At 45.9% G+C, this 26,892-nt stretch overlaps 1 protein-coding gene across 1 annotated transcript in view; it reads left to right on the forward strand.

Annotated features, from left to right (window-relative positions):
- The window catches only part of LOC142296675 (spindle assembly abnormal protein 6 homolog), a 132,558-nt gene that overhangs the window by 24,487 nt on the left and 81,179 nt on the right, over positions 1–26,892 (forward strand). The window contains exon 2 of the mRNA XM_075340595.1: positions 25,477–25,537. Coding sequence (XP_075196710.1) covers positions 25,477–25,537 — 61 coding nt within the window. The remainder of the gene's footprint in view (positions 1–25,476; positions 25,538–26,892) is intronic.

The raw sequence follows: 26,892 nt of genomic DNA on the forward strand, positions 1-26,892 counted from the left end.
CCGCAGTATCCAGCCAGGTGGCCAAGGTGCCTATATGCAGTTGAAAAACATTGACGAAGACATTGCTATTTAAACAGTGTCCTTTTCATTTTTAGGACTCCCACCCTCTCTTACTCCCCCACCCACCCTAATAATAGTCATGGTATAACCAGGTGAATATGCCATTACTCAACAAAATGGGATAACCCGTTTGACAAACATTGCCAGAGAAATGTAGTAAAGGTTTTACATTAGTGAGACTTGTTTGGCTTGTTAGCTGACTCGTCAGCGACACGTTCTTTGTCCTTTGTTTGCTTTGGTATGTACTCTTGAAAATGAGTGGAAAATGGTTTCTGTAACACTGACAGGCAATAAAGCTTTGGACTAGTTATGCAAAACTTTAATGGATAAAAAAGGCCTATCTACTTGTAAACCAAAATCATGAGTAATTCCTAAACATGGTGAAATTATAATGGAGAGATTTAGGCATTTTACTGTAGCAGCAAACAGAATGAGATTTCTGAAACTTCATGCACATGTTGCCTATTATTTCCTTGCAGATTTGAAGCAGATACAGATCTTCAGCATGTCCATTCTTTTAGCATTTTTGTAAAATTTTGTTTCTTGATTATTTTAATGAATCGCATATTTTATTCTTGCCAACACACCAGTATTTGCAGCAGATTTTGACTTCACTGTAGGCACCATGCATTTTTCTAAATTTATTTTTTCTAAATGTATGGTGCCTACAGTGAAACATGGTGGTGACACAGTCCTTATGTGGCGTTGCATGAGTTTCATGCTATCGGGGATCTTCATTTTGTTAATAGTATAATTAATTCAAAGATGTAGTACTCTATATTGAAACACAAGATGCTACCATCACTCCATGCCCTTGGTAGACGTTCACTTTCTAACATTACAATGACCCAAAACGCACATCTGCTGCATTTCTGAAGAACACAGTAAAAGTGATTCAGTGGCCAAGTATGTCTACTGATCTGAACCAAATCATGTCTAGAGGACTTACTGCTGTCCTTAAAGCAGCACTCCAGCATTTTTTTTTTCTTTTCTAGTGCTGAAGTTCCTGCCGATAGTTTTATACTTACCCGCCCATGTCTTCACCTTTATTGGTACCGCTCAGTTCCCACAGCACCAACTTGTGACTGCAACCTCTGACTGCTGGAAGTCAGCGGTAATGGTCACAAGTTCTCAATATTAGTCTGTTCTGGCTCCCATAAGGTTCTCATAGAGTTTCATGGAAAAGAGACCTCAGCCTTACTCCAGTAAACACTGGAGAGATAAATCAGGTCACAAAATGCTGGTGATCGACCGGAGTGGTAGCGATATAAGTGGAAGACAGTCGCGGTAAGTATAAGATTAAATGCAGTGAACTTAGATTAGAATCACTATTTCAGTGCTAAAATAAAAAAAAATTGCTGAAGTGATACTTTGGAAATCATAGAGATCATATACCATTATAAATCTAGTAGTTTTGATGCAGGGTGTATTGATTTCAGCATCAACTAATTTGAGTAAGGGAGCAGTTAGATGGCCGAATAAAACGGATGACTATCGAATCGCAATCTTTGGACTAATGCGGGCTTTACACGAGACGAGCTATCGTGCGATGCATCGTCGGGGTCACGGTTTTCGTGATGCACATCCGGCATCGTACACATTTATGTCGTCTTGTGTGACACCTCCTAGCGACGCAGTATCGCTCACAAATCGTGAGTCGTGTACTCGTTGCTAGGTTTCATAAAATTGTTTAATTAAAATGGCGTCGGTTGTTCATCGTTTCCGTAGCATCACACATTGCTCCGTGTGACACCACGGGAACGATGAACACTGCTTACCTGCGTCCCGTGGCACCCGCCGGCTATGTCTAAGGAAGGAGGTGGGCGGGATGTTTACATCCTGCTCATCTCCGCCCCTCCGCTTCTATTGGCCGGCTGCCGTGTGACGTCGCTGTGACGCCGAACGCCCCTCCCACTTCAGGAAGTGGACGTTCGCGCCCACAGCGAGGTCGTCCGGAAGGTAAGTACGTGTGATGGGGGTTAAACGAGTTTGTGCGCCACGGGCAGCGATTTGCTCGTGACGCAAAAACAATGGGGCGGGTACGATCGCTTGTGCTGTCACATGATAGATCGACTCGTGTAAAGCAGGCATAACCGGCTCTCCTGACCCGAGCATGATGGATTGTCTTTCTATACAGCTGTCAGGAGACCCGCTGGCCAGTCTAAGCATTGTGATACTATAGTTGTACTTGTTATCTGGCTATCTGACCTCGCCTTAAAACTGAAGGTTTTGAAATGAAAGTTATATTATTAACCTTTACTTTATTGTTATGGGATAAAAAAAAAGTTCTATGAAACTCATTCTTGTCAAAATATTGAAATTGTTTTTGTGTTTAGTAGCGTATTGAATAAAACTTTTTACCTTTCAAACAGGGTGTATACAGTGGGTAGAATAAGTCTAGAACACCTTATTTATTTTAGAAGTAAACATACTTCTAAAGGTGCTATTGATATTAATTTTTTCACCAGATGTCAGTAACAACCCATCCAGTCCACACAGGCAAAAACTTCAAACCATAGATGTCCATAAATTTAGTGATGTGTAACATTGAGAAAGAACACAGGGAAAAGAAGGGAATTTTGTTTACTTACCGTAAATTCCTTTTCTTCTAGCTCCAATTGGGAGACCCAGACAATTGGGTGTATAGCTTCTGCCTCCGGAGGCCACACAAAGTATTACACTTAAAAGTGTAAAGCCCCTCCCCTTCTGCCTATACACCCCCCGTGCATCACGGGCTCCTCAGTTTTGGTGCAAAAGCAAGAAGGAGGAAAACTTATAAATTGGTCTAAAGTAAATTTAATCCGAAGGAATTTCGGAGAACTGAAACCATTCAACATGAACAACATGTGTACACAAATAACAGCCCGAAGGGAACAGGGGCGGGTGCTGGGTCTCCCAATTGGAGCTAGAAGAAAAGGAATTTACGGTAAGTAAACAAAATTCCCTTCTTCTTTGTCGCTCCATTGGGAGACCCAGACAATTGGGACGTCCAAAAGCAGTCCCTGGGTGGGTAAAATAAAACCTCGTAATAGAACCGTAAAACGGCCCCTTCCTACAGGTGGGCAACCGCCGCCTGAAGGACTCTCCTACCTAGGCTGGCATCTGCCGAAGCATAGGTATGCACCTGATAGTGTTTCGTGAAAGTGTGCAGGCTCGACCAGGTAGCTGCCTGACACACCTGCTGCGCCGTAGCCTGGTGCCGCAAAGCCCAGGACGCACCCACGGCTCTGGTAGAATGGGCCTTCAGCCCTGAGGGAACCGGAAGCCCAGAAGATCGGTAAGCTTCGAGAATTGGTTCCTTGATCCACCGAGCCAGGGTTGATTTGGAAGCCTGTGACCCTTTACGCTGGCCAGCGACAAGGACAAAGAGTGCATCCGAGCGGCGCAGGGGCGCCGTACGAGAAATGTAGAGTCTGAGTGCTCTCACCAGATCTAACAAGTGCAAATCCCTTTCACATTGGTGAACTGGATGAGGACAAAAAGAGGGTAAGGAGATATCCTGATTGAGATGAAAGGGGGATACCACCTTAGGGAGAAATTCCGGAACCGGACGCAGAACCACCTTGTCCTGGTGAAAAACCAGGAAAGGGGCTTTGCATGACAGCGCTGCTAGCTCAGACACTCTCCGAAGTGATGTGACTGCTACTAGGAAGACCACTTTCTGCGAAAGGCGTGAGAGAGAAATATCCTTCATTGGCTCGAAAGGTGGTCTCTGAAGAGCCATCAGCACCCTGTTCAGATCCCAGGGTTCTAACGGCCGCTTGTAAGGAGGGACTATGTGACAAACCCCCTGCAGGAACGTGCGTACCTGTGGAAGTCTGGCTAGGCGCTTCTGAAAAAACACAGAGAGCGCTGAGACTTGTCCCTTAAGGGAGCCGAGCGACAAACCTTTTTCCAATCCGGATTGAAGGAAGGAAAGAAAGGTGGGCAAGGCAAATGGCCAGGGAGAAAAACCCTGATCAGAGCACCAAGATAAGAATATCCTCCACGTCCTGTGGTAGATCTTGGCGGACGTTGGTTTCCTAGCCTGTCTCATAGTGGCAATGACCTCTTGAGATAACCCTGAAGACGCTAGGATCCAGGACTCAATGGCCACACAGTCAGGTTGAGGGCCGCAGAATTCAGATGGAAAAACGGCCCTTGAGACAGCAAGTCTGGTCGGTCTGGTAGTGCCCACGGTTGGCCCACCGTGAGATGCCACAGATCCGGGTACCACGACCTCCTCGGCCAGTCTGGAGCGACGAGGATGGCGCGGCGGCAGTCGGACCTGATCTTGCGTAACACTCTGGGCAACATTGCCCGAGGAGGAAACACATAAGGGAGTTGAAACTGCGACCAATCCTGAACTAAGGCGTCTGCCGCCAGAGCTCTGTGATCTTGAGACCGTGCCATGAATGTCGGGACCTTGTTGTTGTGCCGGGACGCCATTAGGTCGACGTCCGGCATCCCCCAGCGGCAACAGATCTCTTGAAACACGTCCGGGTGAAGGGACCATTCCCCTGCGTCCATGCCCTGGCGACTGAGAAAGTCTGCTTCCCAGTTTTCTACGCCCGGGATGTGAACTGCGGATATGGTGGAGGCTGTGGCTTCCACCTATAGCAGAATCCGCCGGACTTCCTGGAAGGCTTGCCGACTGCGTGTTCCGCCTTGGTGGTTGATGTATGCCACCGCTGTGGAGTTGTCCGACTGAATTCGGATTTGCTTGCCTTCCAGCCACGGCTGGAACGCCTTTAGGGCAAGATACACTGCCCTTATCTCCAGAACATTGATCTGAAGGGAGGACTCTTGCTGAGTCCACGTACCCTGAGCCCTGTGGTGGAGAAAGACCGCTCCCCACCCTGACAGACTCGCGTCCGTCTTGACCACAGCCCAGGATGGGGGCAGGAAGGATTTCCCCTTCGACAGAGAAGTGGGAAGAAGCCACCACTGAAGGGAAGCCTTGGCTGCCCGAGAAAGGGAGACGTTCCTGTCGAGGGACGTCGACTTCCTGTCCCATTTGCGGAGAATGTCCCATTGAAGTGGACGCAGATGAAACTGCGCAAAAGGAACTGCCTCCATTGCTGCTACCATCTTCCCTAGGAAGTGCATGAGGCGCCTCAGGGGGTGTGACTGACCTTGAAGGAGAGATTGCACCCCTGTCTGTAGTGAACGCTGTTTGTCCAGCGGAAGCTTCACTATCGCTGAGAGAGTATGAAACTCCATGCCAAGATATGTCAGTGATTGGGCCGGTGTCAGATTTGACTTTGGAAAATTGATGATCCACCCGAAACTCTGGAGAGTCTCCAGAGCAATGTTCAGGCTGTGTTGGCATGCCCCTTGAGAGGGTGCCTTGACAAGCAGATCGTCTAAGTAAGGGATCACCGAGTGTCCCTGAGAGTGCAGAACTGCTACTACTGTTGCCATGACCTTGGTGAAGACCCGTGGGGCTGTCGCCAGGCCGAAATGCAGTGCCACGAACTGAAGGTGTTCGTCCCCTATGGCGAAACGCAGGAAGCGCTGATGCTCTGGTGCAATCGGTACGTGGAGATAAGCATCTTTGATGTCGATTGATGCTAGGAAATCTCCTTGGGACATTGAGGCGATGACGGAGCGGAGCGATTCCATCCGGAACCGCCTGGTTTTTACGTGTTTGTTGAGCAGTTTTAGGTCCAGAACAGGATGGAAGGATCCGTCCTTTTTCGGCACCACGAACAAGTTGGAGTAAAAACCGTGACCCTGCTGCTGAAGAGGAGCATCGGCTCGCTCGGGGGGCGGAGGTGTTCTGAAGAATCGAGACGGAGGACGAGAGCTGAACTCTATCCTGTAACCGTGAGACAGAATGTCTCTCACCCAACGGTCTTTTACCTGTGGCAGCCAGGCGTCGCAAAAGCGGGAAAGCCTGCCACCGACCGAGGATGCGGTGTGAGGAGGCCGAAAGTCATGAGGAGGCCGCTTTGGGAGCGGTTCCTCCGGCGGTCTTTTTAGGACGTGACTTAGACCGCCATGAATCGGAGTTCCTCTGATCCTTCTGAGGCCTTTTGGACGAGGAGAATTGAGACCTGCCCGCGGACCGAAAGGACCGAAACCTCGATTGTACCTTCCGTTGTTGAGGTCTGTTTGGTTTGGACTGGGGTAAGGATGAGTCCTTTCCCTTGGATTGTTTAATGATTTCATCCAATCGCTCACCAAACAGGCGGTCGCCAGAAAATGGCAAACCGGTTAAGAACTTTTTGGAAGCAGAGTCTGCCTTCCATTCACGTAGCCACATGGCCCTGCGGACTGCCACCGAATTGGCGGATGCTACCGCCGTACGGCTCGCAGAGTCCAGGACAGCATTAATGGCGTAGGACGCCGACGCCTGAGAGGTTAAGGACACCACTTGCGGAGCAGACGTACGTGTGACTGCATTAATCTGCGCGTGACAAGCTGAGATAGCTTGGAGTGCCCATACGGCTGCGAATGCTGGAGCAAAAGACGCGCCGATAGCTTCATAGATGGATTTCAACCAGAGCTCCATCTGTCTGTCAGTGGCATCTTTGAGTGAAGCCCCATCTTCCACTGCAACTATGGATCTAGCCGCCAGTCTGGAGACTGGAGGATCCACCTTGGGACACTGAGCCCAGCCCTTGACAACGTCAGGGGGGAAGGGATAACGTGTATCCTTAAGGCGCTTGGAAAAACGCTTATCTGGACAAGCTCGGTGTTTCTGGACTGCCTCTCTGAAGTCAGAGTGATCCAGAAACGTACTCATTGTACGCTTGGGAAACCTGAAACGGAATTTCTCCTGCTGAGAAGCTGACTCCTCAATTGGAGGAGCTGGGGGAGAAATATCCAACACCTGATTGATGGTCGCTATAAGGTCATTCACTATGGCGTCACCTTCAGGTGTATCTAGGTTGAGAGCGGCCTCAGGATCAGAATCCTGATCTGCTACCTCCGCTTCATCATCCAGAGAGTCCTCCTGCTGAGACCCTGAACAGTGTGATGAAGTCGAGGGAATTTCCCAGCGAGCCCGCTTAGGCGGCCTGGGACTGCGGTCCGTGTCAGAGACCTCACCCTGGGACCTATGAGTCACCCCAGGAGCACTTTGCTGCTCCAACTGAGGGGGGCCTGGGGTCAATGAGTCAACAGTGCCCGGGGCCTGAGTCACCGGTCTGGACTGCAAGGCTTCTAGTATCTTAGCAGACCATTTATCCATACTCTCAGACAGTTTGTCAGCAAATACTGCAAACTCCGTCCCTGTCACCTGGACAGTGGTAGCAGGTGGTTCCACCTGGGCCACCAGTAGCAGAGGCTCCGGCTGAGTAAGTGCCACAGGGGCCGAGCATTGCACACAATGAGGGTCGGTGGAACCTGCCGGTAGTATAGCCGCACATGAGGTACAGGTTGCAAAGTAAGCCTGTGCTTTGGCACCCTTGCTTTTTGCGGACGACATGCTGTTGTCTCCTCTGAGTACAATCCAGGAGGGTATATAGCCAAAAATCAACAGTGCGACCGTACAGTGTAAATGTATAGCATATAAGCATATATACAGTCAGGGCCAGAAATATTTGGACAGTGACACAAGTTTTGTTATTTTAGCTGTTTACAAAAACATGTTCAGAAATACAATTATATATAATAATATGGGCTGAAAGTGCACACTCCCAGCTGCAATATGAGAGTTTTCACATCCAAATCGGAGAAAGGGTTTAGGAATCATAGCTCTGTAATGCATAGCCTCCTCTTTTTCAAGGGACCAAAAGTAATTGGACAAGGGACTCTAAGGGCTGCAATTAACTCTGAAGGCGTCTCCCTCGTTAACCTGTAATCAATGAAGCAGTTAAAAGGTCTGGGGTTGATTATAGGTGTGTGGTTTTGCATTTGGAAGCTGTTGCTGTGACCAGACAACATGCGGTCTAAGGAACTCTCAATTGAGGTGAAGCAGAACATCCTGAGGCTGAAAAAAAGAAAAAATCCATCAGAGAGATAGCAGACATGCTTGGAGTAGCAAAATCAACAGTCGGGTACATTCTGAGAAAAAAGGAATTGACTGGTGAGCTTGGGAACTCAAAAAGGCCTGGGCGTCCACGGATGACAACAGTGGTTGATGATCGCCGCATACTTTCTTTGGTGAAGAAGAACCCGTTCACAACATCAACTGAAGTCCAGAACACTCTCATTGAAGTAGGTGTATCTGTCTCTAAGTCAACAGTAAAGAGAAGACTCCATGAAAGTAAATACAAAGGGTTCACATCTAGATGCAAACCATTCATCAATTCCAAAGATAGACAGGCCAGAGTTAAATTTGCTGAAAAACACCTCATGAAGCCAGCTCAGTTCTGGAAAAGTATTCTATGGACAGATGAGACAAAGATCAACCTGTACCAGAATGATGGGAAGAAAAAAGTTTGGAGAAGAAAGGGAACGGCACATGATCCAAGGCATACCACATCCTCTGTAAAACATGGTGGAGGCAATGTGATGGCATGGGCATGCATGCCTTTCAATGGCACTGGGTCACTTGTGTTTATTGATGACATAACAGCAGACAAGAGTAGCTGGATGAATTCTGAAGTGTACCGGGATATACTTTCAGCCCAGATTCAGCCAAATGCCGCAAAGTTGATCGGACGGCGCTTCATAGTACAGATGGACAATGACCCCAAGCATACAGCCAAAGCTACCCAGGAGTTCATGAGTGCAAAAAAGTGGAACATTCTGCAATGGCCAAGTCAATCACCAGATCTTAACCCAATTGAGCATGCATTTCACTTGCTCAAATCCAGACTTAAGACGGAAAGACCCACAAACAAGCAAGACCTGAAGGCTGCGGCTGTAAAGGCCTGGTAAAACATTAAGAAGGAGGAAACCCAGCGTTTGGTGATGTCCATGGGTTCCAGACTTAAGGCAGTGATTGCCTCCAAAGGATTCACAACAAAATATTGAAAATAAAAATATTTTGTTTGGGTTTGGTTTATTTGTCCAATTACTTTTGACCTCCTAAAATGTGGAGTGTTTGTAAAGAAATGTGTACATTTCCTACAATTTCTATCAGATATTTTTGTTCAAACCTTCAAATTAAACGTTACAATCTGCACTTGAATTCTGTTGTAGAGGTTTCATTTCAAATCCAATGTGGTGGCATGCAGAGCCCAACTCGCGAAAATTGTGTCACTGTCCAAATATTTCTGGACCTAACTGTATATATGTACACTTCGGCACTCAGTGGGGCCAGCACCTCAGGTGCTGCTTACCGACCGCTCAAAGCGGTTGTGTGATCACCAGATTCCCTGCCTGGGCCTCCCAGAGCCGTGTTGTCTCTCCTCTCCAGCGTCAGAAGTGCTGACAGGAATGGCTGCCGGCGTTCTGTGGGGAGGAGGGGGCCGTGGGCGTGCCCTAGAAAGTGCGGGAATCTGGTGCCCCACTGTGCTCAGTGAGGGGGGAGGAGGATACAAAGTATGCTCCAGCCCTCAGCGCTGACGTCCTGTGCAGCGTCCCGCCCTTCCCCTGACTGGCAGGCCTGGGGGCGGGAATATGCGATACTAGGCCGCAAAAGCCGGGGACTAAAGTTATAAGTGCGGCCGGCAAATAAGCGCGGTCGGCGCGGTAGTCCCCGGCGCACTAACACACCCAGCAGTGCTGCAGTGCGTATGGCACAAGCGTTCCATGCGTGGTCCCACAAGGGGACACAGAGTACCTCACAGTAGCAGGGCCTTGTCCCTGACGATACCCGGCTCCTGTCCAGCAGATTCCCCAGGGGCTGCGGAGGGAGCACGGTCCCAGTGCCTGGAGACCGATTAGGATCCCACTTCACCCAGAGCCCTTAAGGGATGGGGAAGGAAAACAGCATGTGGCTCCTGCCTATGTACCCGCAATGGGTACCTCAACCTTAACAACACCGCCGACCAGAGTGGGGTGAGAAGGGAGCATGCTGGGGGCCCTGTTATGGGCCCTCTTTTCTTCCATCCGACATAGTCAGCAGCTGCTGCTGACTAAGATGTGGAGCTATGCGTGGATGTATGCCTCCTTCGCACAAAGCATAAAAACTGAGGAGCCCGTGTATAGGCAGAAGGGAAGGGGCTTTACACTTTTAAGTGTAATACTTTGTGTGGCCTCCGGAGGCAGAAGCTATACACCCAATTGTCTGGGTCTCCCAATGGAGCGACAAAGAAAGTATTGAACACACGTACTGAAAATTATCTAATACTTCGTACAAAAGCTTTTTGTTGGTGATGAGTTTCAAGATACCTACTATATGGAAAAAACTATAGGCATGCATTGCTCAGGTGTCATATATTTTTTTTTTTTTTTTTTTTTTTTTGGACAATTCTTCCACACAAATACTCTTCAAACCCTAAAGGATCCATGGGCTTCTTCTATGAATCTGAGCTTTAGTTCCTTCCATAAATTTTCTTTGATATATTGTATATATTATATATATTATATATATATTATAAATTAATATAATTTGATATATTATATTGACTCGGCCATTCTAGCAACTTTATTTTCTTTCTCTGAAACCAATTGAAAGTTTCCTTGGCTATGTGTTTAAGAGCATTGTCTTGCTGAAATGTCATCCCTCATTTCATATTTATCAAATGTCTCGGTATTGGCTAAAGTAGAATATCTGGCAAACTTCATATAATTGATGGAAGGATGAATCGACAAATGTATCAGTATATTCTGCAACCATATAGTTGCGAAGGTCCTGAGATAGCTTACTGGTTTTACCCATCCTGAGATGTTTCTTTTGTGGCACCTTGGTAATGAGACACCCTTTTTTATAGGTCATCAGTTCAAACAGCTGATTAATATTTTTCCCTAAGTGGCAGGATTGTTTTCTAAATACTGATCGATTTTTAACTGGTGTCATTCCTTTACTTAAAGGGGTTATCCGGCTTCTTTGACATTTTTTAATTATTTCCCTATTTGGCTACATTGGGGCAGGTAAGTAGATAGAGACCACTTACCTGCCCTGCTGTCAGCCCCTCTCCCCCGGCTCAGAGTGGTCATGTGACCGCTCCTGCCGCGATTTTGCTGCTTCCGGTCATTTCATGTCAACATGGGCAGGGCCATGTTGACATGCAAATGTGGAACAGCTTGTCGCCTCCCTGCTGGGTGTCTACAGTGTGATGAGCCCCGCCCCCCTTCCCTGCACCCTCCCACACATTCCCCCGCAACTCCAGTAACCTCCCCCTGCACTGCTGTGGGGTCCGTGACCTGGGGGCGGGGCCTGGTGGCAGCTGCCGTGGTGTCAGCGCCAGCACCGGGCCCCCTGCCCAGGATCGCACATTCAAATGTACCGGCATCACAGATCACCGATGCCGGTACATTTGAAAGTGCTGATGAGAAGCAGCGCAGCGCTGCTTCTCATCACTGTCCCTCCCGCTGTCTGTGCTCTCTTCAGCACAGCGGTGACGTCACTACTGTGCTGAAGAGAGCACAGACAGCGCACAAACGTGCAGGAGCGGCAGTGACCGAGGACAGGTGAGTATGTACTCCACATGTGTTCCCGATGGGGATGGGGGGGGGTTGCAGAGCCATATGTGTGCGTGTGCAGAGCCATATGTGTGCGTGTGCGGTACAGAGCCATATGTGTGCGGTGCAGAGCCATATGTGTGCGGGTGCGGTGCAGAGCCATGTGTGCGTGTGAGGTACAGAGCCATATGTGTGCGTGTGCGGTGCAGAGCCATATATGTGCGTGTGCGGTGCAGAGCCATATGTGTGCGTGTGCGGTGCAGAGCCATATGTGTGCGTGTGCGGTGCAGAGCCATATGTGTGCGTGTGCGGTACAGAGCCATATGTGTGCGTGTGCGGTGCAGAGCCATATGGGTGCGGTGCAGAGCCATATGGGTGCGGTGCAGAGCCATATGGGTGCGGTGCAGAGCCATATGGGTGCGGTGCAGAGCCATATGGGTGCGGTGCAGAGCCATATGGGTGCGGTACAGAGCCATATGTGTGCGGGTGTGGTGCAGAGCCATACGTGTGCGGTGCAGAGCCATATGTGTGCGTGTGGGAGCAGAGCCCGATATGGGGCTGTTATTTGCAATGCTGTAGTGATACCAGGTCAGGTGCTGGGGAAGAATACTGACAGGGAATGTGTGTGCAGGGGGCGGGCAGAGGGTGGGGCTGGACACTGAGGCCATGCGGTGCCAGCTCTGACTGAGGTTTTGCACAGGAAGTGGTCATGTTTGCTGGATCTGAATGTAAACAAGGTGCTGCAGAGAGTAAAGGGATAATTCAAGAGGAACAAAAGTTAGAAAACAGAAAATAACAATGTAGGTGTGATTTATATGACAATACAGCACAGATAAACTCAAACATTTTTGTTAAGCTAATGTCGGACAACTCCTTTAACCTTTTTCACCTCTTTCTTCATGTGTTCAATACTGTTTCCCTGTGGTAATTCTCAGTAAACTCATAAGGATATGTTTACAGTAGCCGGATTGCCAGCGTTCTGGACGCAGGGTACTTTATCTTCTGGAGATGCTAGCGTCCTTGGCGGGAGAACGCGCTGTCTGAGCACGCAATCAGGATCACTGACACAGCGTAGTTTTAATGTGTTCTCCCCGCTCGGAGCACTAGCGTCTCTGCAAGAATAAATTGACATGCTGTGGCTCATAAAGCCACACCGCATGTCCCTTTGTGGAGCATCTAAAAGAAGCACAGAAGGTATGGGATTTTTATAACTCATATATTCACTGTGCTTGTACTGAACAACGCAGCGTGTATGACAACGTGAAAACACGTTGCATCCAAAACACTGATAACACTGATCGTGGATACGTACCCTAATTGAGTGTTTGTGTATATAATCTACAGCTCTGGCAAAAATTAAGAGACCACTTCCAAATTTGCAGTTTTTCTGATTTTTCTCTTTATAGGTATATTTTTTGAGTAAAATGTAAATTGTTTTATTCTATAAACTACTGACAACATGTCTCCAAATTTCCAAGCAATAAATTTTGTATTTTCTGAAAATGAGAAATAGTCAAAATAACAACAAAAAAATGCATTGCTTTCAGACCTCAAATAATGCAAGGAAAACAAGTTCATAATCATTTAGAAACAACAATACTAATAATGTTTTATCTCAGGAAGAGTTCATAAATCAATATTTTGTGGAATAATCATGATTTTTAATCACAGCTTTCATGCGTCTTGGCATGCTTTCCACCAGTCTTTCACACTGCTTTTGGGTGACCTTATGCCACTCCTGGTGCAAAAATGTAAGCAGTTCTTCTTTGTTTGATGGCTTGTGACTATCCATCTTCCTCTTGATTACATTCCAGAGGTTTTCAATGGGGTTCAGGTCTGGAGATTAGGCTGGCCATGACAGGGTTTTGATGTGGTGGTCCTTCATCCACACATTGATTGACTTAGCTGTGTGGCATGGTGCATTGTCCTGCTGGTAAAAACAGTCCTCAGAGTTGGGGAACAATGCCTGAGCAGAAGGAAGCAACTGTTTTTCCAGGATAACCTTGTATGCGGCTTGATTCATACGTCCTTCACAAAGTTTAAGCTGCCCAATTCCAGTCTTGCTGAAGCATCCTCAGATCATCACTGATCCTCAACCAAATTTCACAGTGGGTGCAAGATACTATGGCTTGTACACCTCTCCAGGTCTCCGTCTAACCAACAGATGACCAGGTATGGGGCAAAGCTAAAAATTAGACTCCTCAGAGAAGATTACAAAACCTAAAAAGTGTAACCCCAATTTTTCAATGAATAAAGGTGGGGATACACCAGAAAGAGGACCACGAATAGTCAAAGTGAAATACAAAATTTAATAATTTGTACAAAGGTGATACAGGACACACAGTGGAGGCAGGCTAGATGGAAACAGCCTGCCAGGAAACAACCCACAGCAATACCAGGACACCCCACCAGATGACAGCCTGCTGACAGGCAGCAATGTAATAAAGATGGTACAAGTAAAGAGAGGCCCAAGTAAAGTCACAAGGGACAGTGTGAGAGATGGATTATACAAAGGAGATCTGTAAAACCCCCCTAAAAGGTCCCAAAGAGAACGAGGGCATAAATAACTAATCACTGTTACCTTGCGTCATGTCAGAGCAGGAATGGTGGATGTGTCCGGGCGTGGGGGCGGGGCCTCAGAGAAGATTACCTTGCTTTGAAAATTGGGCAGGAATTGGGCCGATTAAACTTTGCAAAGGACGTATGAATCAACCCGCATACAAGGTTATCCTGGAAAAAATGTTGCTTCCTTCTGCTCAGGCAAAGAGAAAAATCAGAAAAACTGAAAGTTTTGAAGTGGTCTCTTAATTTTTGCCAGAGCTGTATTTATACAGTACATCACAAGTGAGTACAACCCTCACGTTTTTGTAAATATTACATCTTTTCATCGCACAACACTGAAAATATGACACTTTAATACAATGTAAAGAAGTGAGTTTAGAGCTTTCTATAACAATGTAAATTTGCTGTGCCCTCTAAATAACTGAACACACAGCCATTAATGTCAAAACCACTGGCAACAAAAGTAAGGACACCCCGAAGTGAAAATGTGCCCAATTTACCATTTTCACTGCCTAGTGTCATGTGATTAATTAGTGTTAGAAGCTCTCAGGTGTGAATGGGGAGCAGGTGTGTTAAAGTGAACCTGTCACCAGGATTTTCCCTTATGAGCTGCGGCCACCACCAGTGAGCCCTTATATACAGTATTCTAGAATGCTGTATATAAGTGCTCAGGCCTCGCTGTATAACGTAAAAAACCCCACCTTTTAGAAAACTCACCTAGGGGGCAGTCCTGCCCGGTTTGTGTCGCTATTCTCAGTTCGGCTACTCTGTCCTCCTCAGCCCAGTGTGGATGACGCAGGACTCGTCGTCCACACTGGGCTGAAAAGAGGACAGCGAATGCAGCATAGAGGAGACGCTGGGCCCGAGAACGACGCTCATTTGACCCTACCGCCACCTATGTGAGTATTATAAAGGTGTGTTTTTTTACGTTATACAGAGTGGCTTGGGCTCTTATATACAGTATTCTGAAATGCTGTATATAAGGGCTCACTGCTGGCCGCAGTTCAAAAGGGAAATATCTGGTGATAGGTTCCCTTTTACATTTGATATTGTCGCTTACATACTCTCTCACACTGGTCACTGCAAGTTCAACATGACACCTCATTGCAAACAATTTTATGACTATCTGAAAAAAAAAATTGTTGCTGTACATAAAGATGGCCTAGGCTATTAGAAGAGATTAATAAGGTGGGCAGGGGTGTCAGCCTGTCACTGCTCAGACCATATGCTGCACACTGCATCAAATTGGTCTGCAAGGCTTTCGTCCCAGAAGGAAGATTATTCTAAAGTTGATGCACACGAAAGCCCACAAACAGTTTGCTAAAAACAAGCAGACTAAGGACATGGATTACTAGAACCATGTCCTGTGGTGTGGTGAGATCAAGATAAACTTATTTGGTTCAGATGGTGTCAAGAATGTGTGGTGGCAACCAGGTGAGGAGTACAAAGACAACTGTGTCTTGCCTGCAGTCAAGCATAGTAGTGGGAGTGTCATGCTTTGGGGCTGCATGAGTGCTGTTGGCTGTGGGGAATTACAGTTCATTGAGCAAATCATGAATGCTAACATGTACTGTGAAATACTGAAGCAGAGCATGATCCCCCTCCCTTTGGAATCTGGGCAGAATTCCAACATAAGGACCCAAAACACACCTAAAAGATGACCACTGCCTTGCTAGATAAACTGAGCGTTAAGGTGCTGGAGTAGCTAAGCATGTCTCCAGACCTAAACCCTATTGTGTATCTGTGGGGCATTCTCCAATCGAAGGTGGAGGAATACAATATCTACCAGCTCCGTGATGTCATCATGGAAGTGTTGCCAGCAGTTTAGACTTTAATGGCTATGTGTTGAGCTATTTAGAGGGCACACCGAATTTACACAGATATACAGGCTGTAAAGTAACTACTTTAGATTGTGTCTTATCTTCAGTGTTGTCCTATGGAAAGATATAATAAAATGATTTACAAAAATGTTAGGAATGTACTAAGTTTTGTGATATCATGTGTGGTGGACATTTGAACCAAATACATATTTGCTGGACCCCATTCAGGAATAATGTCAGTAATCTGGTTGCTGGGTTTGAGCAGTGAGAACCACTTCTTACCTGATTCCATTACTGGCCTCTCTTTTGATTAGCTGGCCTGGCACAAGTTAGCATGCCACAATGATGTCATGCCAGGCTGGCTAATTAACAGAAGAGTCATGGATTCCACCATGAAAGAGATGGTTCTCATGGCTCCTGTCTAGTGGCCGACCAATGATGGCCACTGGTTTGTGTTTTGGTTAATTATGTAATGCATGTGAAATTGGCATCTTTGGAATTTTATGTTATATCCAAACAGTGTCTACAAAAACTAACAGAAGGCATTTGAATGAGTAAAAAGCTGTGGAGAAGAAGCGCAATAGGGTTTTACCCCAATAACACACGGGGTAGAGACAGGGAGCAGTAATACTCACCAAGTGAAGTTGTGAAAGTCACAACTACTATGCAGGCATGGAAGGTTTTGATCAAGGCAGCAGCAACCCAGACGGCAGATAACAGAGAACAATAGAGGAAAATAGGGTTTATTTGAGCCGCGCCAATGATCACTTCTCAGGTATTCAGATTAATGGATCTTTATTTTGCACAGGTCTACGCGTTTCTGGAGTCTCAGCTCCCTTCCTCAGGACCATCAGGCATAAGAACACATCAAATCTCGATTTGATGTGTTCTTATGCCTGATGGTCCTGAGGAAGGGAGCTGAGACTCCAGAAACGCGTAGACCTGTGCAAAATAAAGATCCATTAATCTGAATACCTGAGAAGTGATCATTGGCGCGGCTCAAATAAACCCTATTTTCCTCTATTGTTCTCTGTTAGAAGGCATTTGAATGACATTGAGCTGTAGGCCAGCTGTTCAGCTACTGGTGTTTCATTGATCTCAAGACACCTTTCTCAAAGGCTATCATGCAGAGCAAAACTTCAATGGAGGCTATTATGAAGGTCCATCATCTTACATCAGAGTCCCGCTTTTGTATTGGACACAATGATAGTGGGAGATTGGTAAAGGGATCATGTCTATTATGGTGTCAATTGCATAATGTATGATAACTGTACCCCTCTAGTCTTCATTCCAAGTACACTAACAGCTCAGTATTACTTTGATTGTGGAACCAGTGTTGGGTCCATTTCTCCAAAGTGTCCAAGTAGATGGTTTTTCAACACAACACCAAGCACCATATTACTTACCGTATTTTTCGGACTATAAGACGCACCGGATCATAAGACGCACCCTGGTTTTAGAGGAGGAAAATAGGAAAATATAATGTTAAGCAAAAAATCTCATCATGACACACTGTTATGAGTCGAGGATCTGCTACTGACACTGTTATGGGGATAATGTCCACAAATTCTCTACTAAGGTACCCCATCCTGGTCATGATCCTCCTGCTTTTGTATATGATCCCCATCCTTGTATATATGTACCCCATCCTGGTATATATTCCCATCCTGCTACATAGCGCCATCCTTTGTATATGCCCTTATCCTGCTATATACCCCCATCCATCCTGCTATATACCCCCATCCGTCCTGCTATATACCCCCATCCGTCCTGCTATATACCCCCATCCGTCCTGCTATATACCCCCATTTATCCTGGTATATGGCCGCATGCTGCTATATACCCCCATCCTGCTAAATGGCCTGTAACCTGTGGCACACAAAAAATAAACGTTTATACTCATCTTTCCTCGCTCCATGCAGCATCGCTCGTCCTCCTGTCAGTGCCAGCAGCAGCGCCGCTGGAGTGTGGAGCCGTCACCGTTGTCAGCAGCATCGCTCGTCCTCCTGTCTGCCTGTCAGCTGACCTGTGTGGATACTAGCTGTGTGCACAGCGATGTCATCGCTGTGCTCACCGCTCTCTACACAGATCAGCGGGCCGGCAGACAGGAGGAGATCGCGATGCAGCAGACAACCATGACGGGTGAGTATACTTATTCACTGCACCCCACACTGATGATGATGCGCGGGTAGCAGTGAATACAGCCACACATGATCACTCCAGACTGTAGTTGCCGGGGGTGATTATGCGGTCGGCTGTTAATTATGCGCGCACCCCCCGCTTGTCATCCGACCCACTTATCATCGTTGGCTTCAGCGCTGAGGGATGATGGGCAGGAGGATTGCCGTGCATATGAAATGAGCGGGCCCACGTGGTCACGGCAGGCGCTGCTACAGCTTGCTCATGCCACCGATGACCCGCTCCACTGCAGCCCCCTCATTTCCCGCAGCCCTACATTCAGACTAGAAGATGCACCTCCCACTTTCCCCCATCATTTGGGGGAAAAAAGTGCGTCTTATAGTCCGAAAAATACGGTATATTGCATATTTTATTATTTGTGCGCAGCCAATGGGACCTATATGTGCTACCATGGCCTTTCAGGGTCTTCAGACTTACCTCCCATGAAGCGCATCTGAAACGTCGTTAGTTGGCAATTGCAGTTGATTATTTGTGTGCCCGAGTGCAATCAGTTTGACAGAACATTACTTAAACAACCAATAATAACCTGATTAATAACATAAGGCATGTAAGTGAGAGTAATTTTGTGCATGGCATTTATATTCGATCAAGAAAAAACAAGAAAGCCAGCTCAACTCAAAATGGCATGTATTACAAAGTGTGCACTGCACTAAAAATTCCAAACTGTACTATTTTAAATATTTTATATTTAAAATGTGCCATACGGCTTCACATATGAAAAAGTAAAACTGTTTATAGCAGCACTCCCCTCAATTTGGTTTGTTTTTCCTCCGGTCTTGATTTTGGCAATTGGTGGCTGTTCACATTCAGCCATCAAGCCCTGTCCTGTTCATGCAGCACTTGCTTGGGCCTGTCCCACCCACAGCCATGATTCAGTCAATATTTTAGATTAGGACTGCCCAGAGATTTGCTGTGATGTGGCGGGGTAGCTCAAGAAATTGCAATTTTTTTGCCCAAAATCTCATTTATAATAGTGCAGGTTGGAATTTTTATTGCAGTGCACATCTTAGGCTACTTTCACACTTGCGTTGAACGGTATCCGTTGCATTGCGTTGTGTAACGGATGCAACGGATGTGTTGCATATAGTGACACAACGGATGCAACGGATGCTGCAAAACAACGCAATTCGTTTTGATTTTTTTTTTTTTTTCCCGGTTTTACCAGCGGCAGACTATAGTGAACGATCAGCTGATCGTTCCCTGCAGCCGGCCGCTGGGTGATCAGCTGATTGCTCCCAGTAGCCGGCCGCCTGGTGATCAGCTGATCGCTCCCGCCCGCCGGGTGATCAGCTGATCGCTCCCTGCAGCCGGCTGCCGGGTGATCAGCTGATCGCTCCCGGCCGCCGGGTGATCAGCTGATCGCTCCCGGCCGCCGGGTGATCAGCTGATCGCTCCCGGCCGCCGGGTGATCAGCTGATCGCTCCCGGCCGCCGGGTGATCAGCTGATCGCTCCCTGCAGCCGGCCGCCGGGTGATCAGCTGATCGCTGTCACTTGCCGGCGCCCGGGCATGCCGGCGGGCGGGCGCTCAGCTGAGCGCTGTGACTTGCCGGCGGCCGGGCATGCTGGTGGCCGGTCATTCAGCTGAGCGCTGTCGCTTGCCGACGGCCGGGCGCTCAGCTGAACGTTCGGCCACCGCGAGCCAAAATAAAGTTTGATTTAAAAAAAAAAAAAAAAAAAAAAGAGCATGCGCAGTGAAATCCAGAGGATTCCGCTGCTCAAAATAACGTTACATGCTGCGTTCCTCCCGCTGGGCGGAAGCAACGGAGCGTCGCCCAGCGGAAGCAACGCAGCTCCTTTTGGTACAATCCGTCAACCATACAAGTCTATGGGAAACAGCGGAATCCGTTAACGGATTCCGCTGTTTCCCAAAAGGGCGGATTGTAACGGAAGGAAAATAACGCAAGTGTGAAAGTACCCTTATAATACATGCCATTTTTGAGTTGAGCTGGCTTTTTTTTATTTCATTTACCATATCTACCGATCCTGTGCTCTCCATAATTCCATAACTTTTTTCCTTCTGTGTTACAATTTCAATTCTGAGGAGTGAATTCAATTTTTTATTTGTCTGTTTTTGAAAAGGGAATGTCTCATGAAGACAATCCCTTTCTAAAAAGAAAGTTGTGGAGACATAATCTGATCTGAACTCCTGTTCCAGCTTTCTTATCCCCATAAAGGAGCTAATATTGACCTTAAAAGTAAGCATTTTTTTGCTGTGTTGTATGAAGACAGCCTGCTGTAAGGATTAACACAGGAAATTTAGTGATGCCTCTTGTCAAGGTATGTGATGTTTGTTTGCAGTGTTTTTGTTCCAGCAGCAGGATCTTTATCATTGCTGTGACTAGCTGGCATGTCATGTTGTCCAACTCCGCCCCTTCCCTGATTTGGCACCTCACTGTCAAAGTACAGTGTCTATAGAGAGCCTGGTGTGGGCGGAGGCACCTCTCTCAGCTCTGCTACATGGCTAAATCTAAAAATTCTGATTGTCTCAGAACCACTGCACCCAATAATGTAAGTGGATTCAGGGTCTCTCCGCCTATATCATGCTGCTCTCAGATGAGGTAGCAAAAATCTGCTGATAAATTCCCTTTAATGACTAAGGGGTACTTTGCACGCTGCGACATCGCTAGTCGATGATAGCGATGTTGAGCACGATAGACCCCGCCCACGTCGCACATGCGATATGTGGTGATTGCTGCCGTAGCGAACATTATCGCTACGGCAGCCTCACACGCACTTACCTGCCCTGTGACGTCGCTCTAGCCAGCTTCCCGCCTCCTTCCTAAGGAGGCAGGTCGTGCGGCGTCACAGCGACATCACACAGCAGGCGGCCAATAGAAGCGGAGGGGTGGAGATGAGCGGGACTTAAACATCCCGCCCACCTCCTTCCTTCCGCATTGACAGTGGAGGCAGGTAAGGAGATGTTCCTCGCTCCTGCGGCTTCACACACAGCGATGTGTGCTGCCGCAGGAGGAACGAGGAACAACATCGTATCTCCTATTGGTGCGACATTATGGAAATGACAGACGCTACACAGATCACCGATTTACGACGCTTTTGCGATCGTTTATCAGCGCATCTAGGCTTTACACGTGGCGACGTCGTTACCAGCGCCGGATGTGCATCACTTTCGTTTTGACCCCGACGATATCGCAGTAGCGATGTCGCAACGTGCAAAGTACCCCTTAGCCCCAGTTTTCAAATCTTACATGTGTCATGCTAATTACTTTGGAATGATACTTTAAATTTCAGTTATTCTGTGATGTTTTCTTGTGATACATTCTACTTAGCAAAATTAATCTGCCTAAATTTTCCACCAACAAATTGAGCTGCCCAAGTGCATTCAGTGTCCATAAAAAGATTAATAACCCCATTGATGGCATGTATTTCTGTGCGTGGATCTTATAGTCAATACTGAAAAAATTGAAATGTTTTGAAAAATTTTCCCTTTTTTTTTTTTTTTTTTTCTTCTTTCTTCATTTGCATAGGGCTATCATGTCTGTCAGTCTTGTAATCACAATTCTACAACTTTTCCTTCTTGATGTTGCAATTTCAATGTGACTGTATATTTGAAAATTCACCAACACAATAGAATGCTTCAATTCATGCAATTTTTACATGCATATGAAAATGCTTAAAGGGAACCTCTCACCACTTTGACCTTTTTTAAACTGTGCTATAGTGGTTTTTCTTTTGTTTTATTTTTTTTATTTACGGAGTTCATTTTACAGTAAAATAATTTGGCAATATGATTCTCCAGGTCAGTATTAATACAGTGATACCAAAACATGTATAGTTTTTATTTTTAAGTTGTGGAAAAAATAAAAATTTGTAGAAAAAACCCCGCCCCCCCCCCCCCAAAAAAAAATAAATAAAAATAAAAATAAAATTGTGTTGCCGCATTGCAAGAGTCGTAACGTTGGAAATTTGTAGGATCTGGGGCTGTGTGAGGGCTTATGTTTTTACTGATCTCATTTTGGGATACAATACGATGCTTTGATCACCCAGAAAAATCTGAAATTCTGGAGCGTTTTGCAAGCCAAGCAAAGCTTTTTAAAAATTTGTAACTTGGTTTAAGAGCAATGATTTGCAATAAGAGCAAATTCCCACTGTGCACACTTCCAGTTCTGTCCTTTCACCACGCTCTCACCCGCTCTGGAGGTAACTTTCTGTCCATATGTACTGGTATACAGTATACCATTATACAGTATATACTATATAGCATGTTTATCAATTTGCATTTGTGGATGCAGTATTGTACTTTCATTCTGCTAACCAGTACAGCACATTGCTTATGCTGTACCTCTCGCACACCAACAATTCTATTGTAAACTAAATTACAGTTTAATTTGCTCTGTTTTTTTACTGTACAGTATTTTGTATTGGTGTAGTGTAATAATTGTATATCAATATAGTACATTATGTATTACTGTAATAGTTTTGAATAAATACATTAAATATTTTTGGGTTGTGGAACGAATTGCCTGCGTTTCAATTATTTCCTATGGGAAAATTGGCTTTGATATACGAGTAACTTGGTTTATGAGCACACTCCATGAACAAATTATGCTCACAATCCAAGGTTCCACTGTATTTGTTTGTCCCTTTAGTGAACTTAAACCTGCAATCATCTGATCGCTTGTGCTATATTCGGCAATGCCACAGAATTGTTCTATATAGAAGAAATCACAGTCTCCCGTGATCACCAGGCACGGGCTGACTTTCACAGGAGTACCTTAATGTCATACAGGTGTTTTCAGCTGACCCCTGGCTGTTCTGGCAACACATCAGAGTCCCACGATTGCATGACGGGAGTGCAGATCAGGGTATAGAATTGCCCACTGCCGGTGCACATTAAGTGTTGCGGTCAGATTGATAACCACATTAAACAGGTTAACAGCCATGGATGGATTTTCACACCACCTGCAGCAGTTTGAGGTATATAGTGGCTAAATAATTATGCCATCATCTGCCAGAGAAGATATGAGCTCTGCGTGCAAGCCCGCATCAAAGGCAGGGAGGTGATGTAGGACGGACTATGCCCATAATAAGTCATTAGGGGTTAAAATGTAGGGCACAAATTCCCTGTTTGGGCAATCAGTGGAAGTCTCAATAGCTTGACTCTTACCGCCTCTATCTCTTGGATACCGTATGATTTATAATATGAAATTATTCCTATTTGAATCCCCTTTAATACAATTAATTTTGTTCTTGCAGTTGTAGTTTTGTCTCTTTTTGTGTCTAAGAGATTGTTCCATATTACACATTAATGAATTCTGTGTAAATGTTTTGCTAGCTTGTTTTAGGAAAGTCAGGCTTTGTCCACACATCAAATTAAAATGTTCACAGTAGAAATATGGAAAAGGCTGTCCCTCCTATACAGTGTGTGAGCTGTTAGGGGAAACTATCATGTCCGATAACGCTATTAACCTGCATATATGTGGTTAATACGGGCGGCACGGTGGCTCAGTGGTTACCACTATAGTCTTGCAGCGCTGGGGTCCTGGGTTCAAATCCCACCAAGGACAACATCTGCAAGGAGTTTGTATGTTCTCCCCGTGTTTGTCTGGGTTTCCTCCGGGTTCTCCGGTTTCCTCCCACTCTCCAAAGACATACTGATAGGGACTCTAGATTGTGAGCCCCAATGGGGACAGTGTTGCCAATGTATGTAAAGTGCTGTGGAATTAACAGCGCTATATAAATGAATAAAATTATTATTATTATTAATATTCAGGTTATTAGCATTATTTTATGCATGTTTGTTGGTAGAGCTGCAGTTACTACTCACAGCACTAGAAGAAGCAATGGCTGTCAGCAAGGCTTGGCACTTTGACTGACGGTTGGCTTTGCAGTGCATCCCTGCAGCGCCAGCTGTCAGTTAGTGTCAGGTTGTGGTCACAGTGCTGTTAGCACTGACTGTAACCACACCTACATGACTGAAAGCTGGTGGCTTCCAGGAGAGGGAAAGTTCATTTTCTCCAGGGTGCTGCACTTTCAGTACAGTGGCTGGGCACCTTCATAATGCTATTAAACTGTAGATTAACTCAATATATGTACTGGTTTATAGCATTCTCACACATTACTGGGTCTCTTTAAAACTTTATTCTCACAGTTGCATTATTGTCACAAAGTGCAGTAAATGCATACTTTAACATGCTAAGCCTAACATAACATTTTTCTTGTACCTTTTGTGTCTTTTTTTTATTTTTTTTCCTCTTTGTGCTCTTCTGTGTATCCAGTTTCACATTACAAAATGGGTTGTCCTATTCTTATCTTAGCTTACTGTTTAACAATATTTCTCAGCAGCACTTGCTTATCCTCAGTGCTGCAGACCCCCTACACCCTCAACTGTGCTCCTTACTTGCCCCACTTTGAGTTATCATCATCCTGCTGATGTGAATTCAATTAATACATGTGTGCACTGTATGCGCTTGGGCAATACCCTGCCTATCAGATTTTATTGTCAAGCTTGTTCTTAATAAACAGTGTAAAGTTGAGCTTTATTTATTACCTGTCAATAACCAATCTTATAAAAAGTGCAAATGCGTCTCTGTTGGTGCATATGGCAGGTGGATTATCTTCTATGATATGCATCAACAGAGCAGCATTTGGAGTTTTACATCACTGATCTATCAGCTGCAGAGAAAAAAAAAACGCTCTGCTCTTTTTGTATACCTTTTAGGCAGTATATCACTCATTTCAGCCTGTTATATACAGCCCCCATCTTGTACTACGTTGCTCCTTAGTCACTGGCACGCTAACAAATGCACGGCTGCTTCCTGGCATGAGCTCTGCACTGTAATAAAGGAGGCTCCTCTCCTTTCTATGGCATCACATTAATGGAGCGCTAAGATGTAGACCAGATCCAGAGTACAGCTATCATGGCAGGAAGCCAGGGGCATTGGTACTACAGAAGGGTGGTACCAATGACAATTGGAAGGTAATAAAGCCTAGAGGGGCATCTTTTGGAGGGTGATATGTATGTGTAATGTTGGCACAAGTGAATAAATGTCTATATTATTTTTCTATCACCTTGTGATTTTGGAAATAAGTCCACCTACATTAGGGACTGCAGGATGTTTTTCTTTGTAATCGTAGCATGTAAATTGTGTGGTTATCTCCATCAGTCTGATAGGAAATGAATGGCGTGGTAGTGTGCATTAACGCCCACCATTTTTATTGTAGCTGAGCTTTTAATTGCCTGTTTTCCTATCTAGTGAGGATACCAGCCGGTGAACCCCCATTTATCTGGAATAACTAGTGCTGCTCATTTGATGTCTCCATATTTTCGAATTATATGATTTCTTCCTTTTTCTTCTGCTTAGACACTTTTTATATAGGCAACTAAATGAGATGTATATAATTGTTTCATTTCCAAATTTTGTCTTCTCACAGGCGATCCACTGTCAGACTGACTGTAGAAACACATGCTTTTTCAAATCCTGTATATAAAAAGGTAGGTTCACATTATTTGGTTGTAAGAATGTATATTTTGTTACGTAATAGTCAGTATGGTGTTGCATTATTTAGATTTATGGGTATATCTTGTTATTGCTAAAGCAAATTATTAGTCAGCCTATACGGGATCTCATGGCTGTCAGTGCCATCATCATGCTGTAGATGGAAACGCCTATCTCTCTTATGAATTATAGAGTCTATCACCACTCTTTGGGGTACTTTACATGTTGCGACAAGGGATCCAGAATATCGTCAGGGTCACGTCGTTAGTGACGCACATCCGGCGCCGGTAACGACATCGCAACGTGTAAATCCTAGATGCGCCGATAAACGATCGCAAAAGCGTCAGAAATCAGTGATCTGTGTAGCATCGGACATTTTCATAATGTCGGATCGACTGCATGTACGATGTTGTTTGTCGTTCCTGCAGCTCCACACATCGCTGTGTGTAAACCCGTAGGATCGACAAACATCTCCTTACCTGCGTCCACCGGCAATGCGGAAGGGAGAAGGTGGGCGGGATGTTATGTCCCGCTCCTCTCCGCCTCTCCGCTTCTATTGGCCGGCCAATTAGTGACGTCGCTGTGACGCCAAACGCACCTCCCCCTTGAAGGAGGGATAGTTCGGCAGTCGCAGCGACGTCGCCGATCAGGTATGTGCGTGTGAAGCTGCCGTAGCGATAATGTTTGCTACGGCAGCAATCACCACATATCGCATGTGCGACGGGATTGGATGCTATCGCGTTCGGCATCGCTAGCCGATGCTAGCGATGTCGCAACGTGTAAAGTACCCCTTAGGGTATGTGCACACGATCTGCAGAAACTGCGCTCTAGATGCAATGTCATCCCTCCTGCGGAGACACAAATGTTCTGTGCCCACGATCAAGGTTCGGGCCTCTGTAGAATTACTGCAAGAATACTCGCATTTCCGCAAGCATAAATTGACATGCTGCGGCTCGGAAAGCTGCACCGCAGGTCAGTTTACACTGCAGAAACAAGCACAATGGGCATGGGATTTCTATAAATCCCATCCACTGTGCTTGCACTGTACAACGCAGTAATTTGAATGCAGCAAAAAAACTCTGCATCCAAAACACTGTTTATCCCGATCGTGTGGACATACCCTTAGGATGTGTTCCCACAATGAGCATTTGGTGAGTATCTGATGAGGCAGAATTTCTGCACCTACTATGTAAATTGGGTTACTTGTGTTTATTCATTACGTTATTGTGTGCATTTCTTAAACATGCATGTTTATTGTGATTTTGATGTTGCGTTTTTTTGTCTCTTATGTGTCATGCTTTTAAGTAAAGCTGCTTTTGTTTTTGAAACTTGCCGATCAGTACTTGGCTTT

This window comes from Anomaloglossus baeobatrachus, chromosome 1 (assembly GCF_048569485.1).
Source record: "Anomaloglossus baeobatrachus isolate aAnoBae1 chromosome 1, aAnoBae1.hap1, whole genome shotgun sequence".
Classification (NCBI taxonomy): Eukaryota; Metazoa; Chordata; class Amphibia; order Anura; family Aromobatidae; genus Anomaloglossus; species Anomaloglossus baeobatrachus.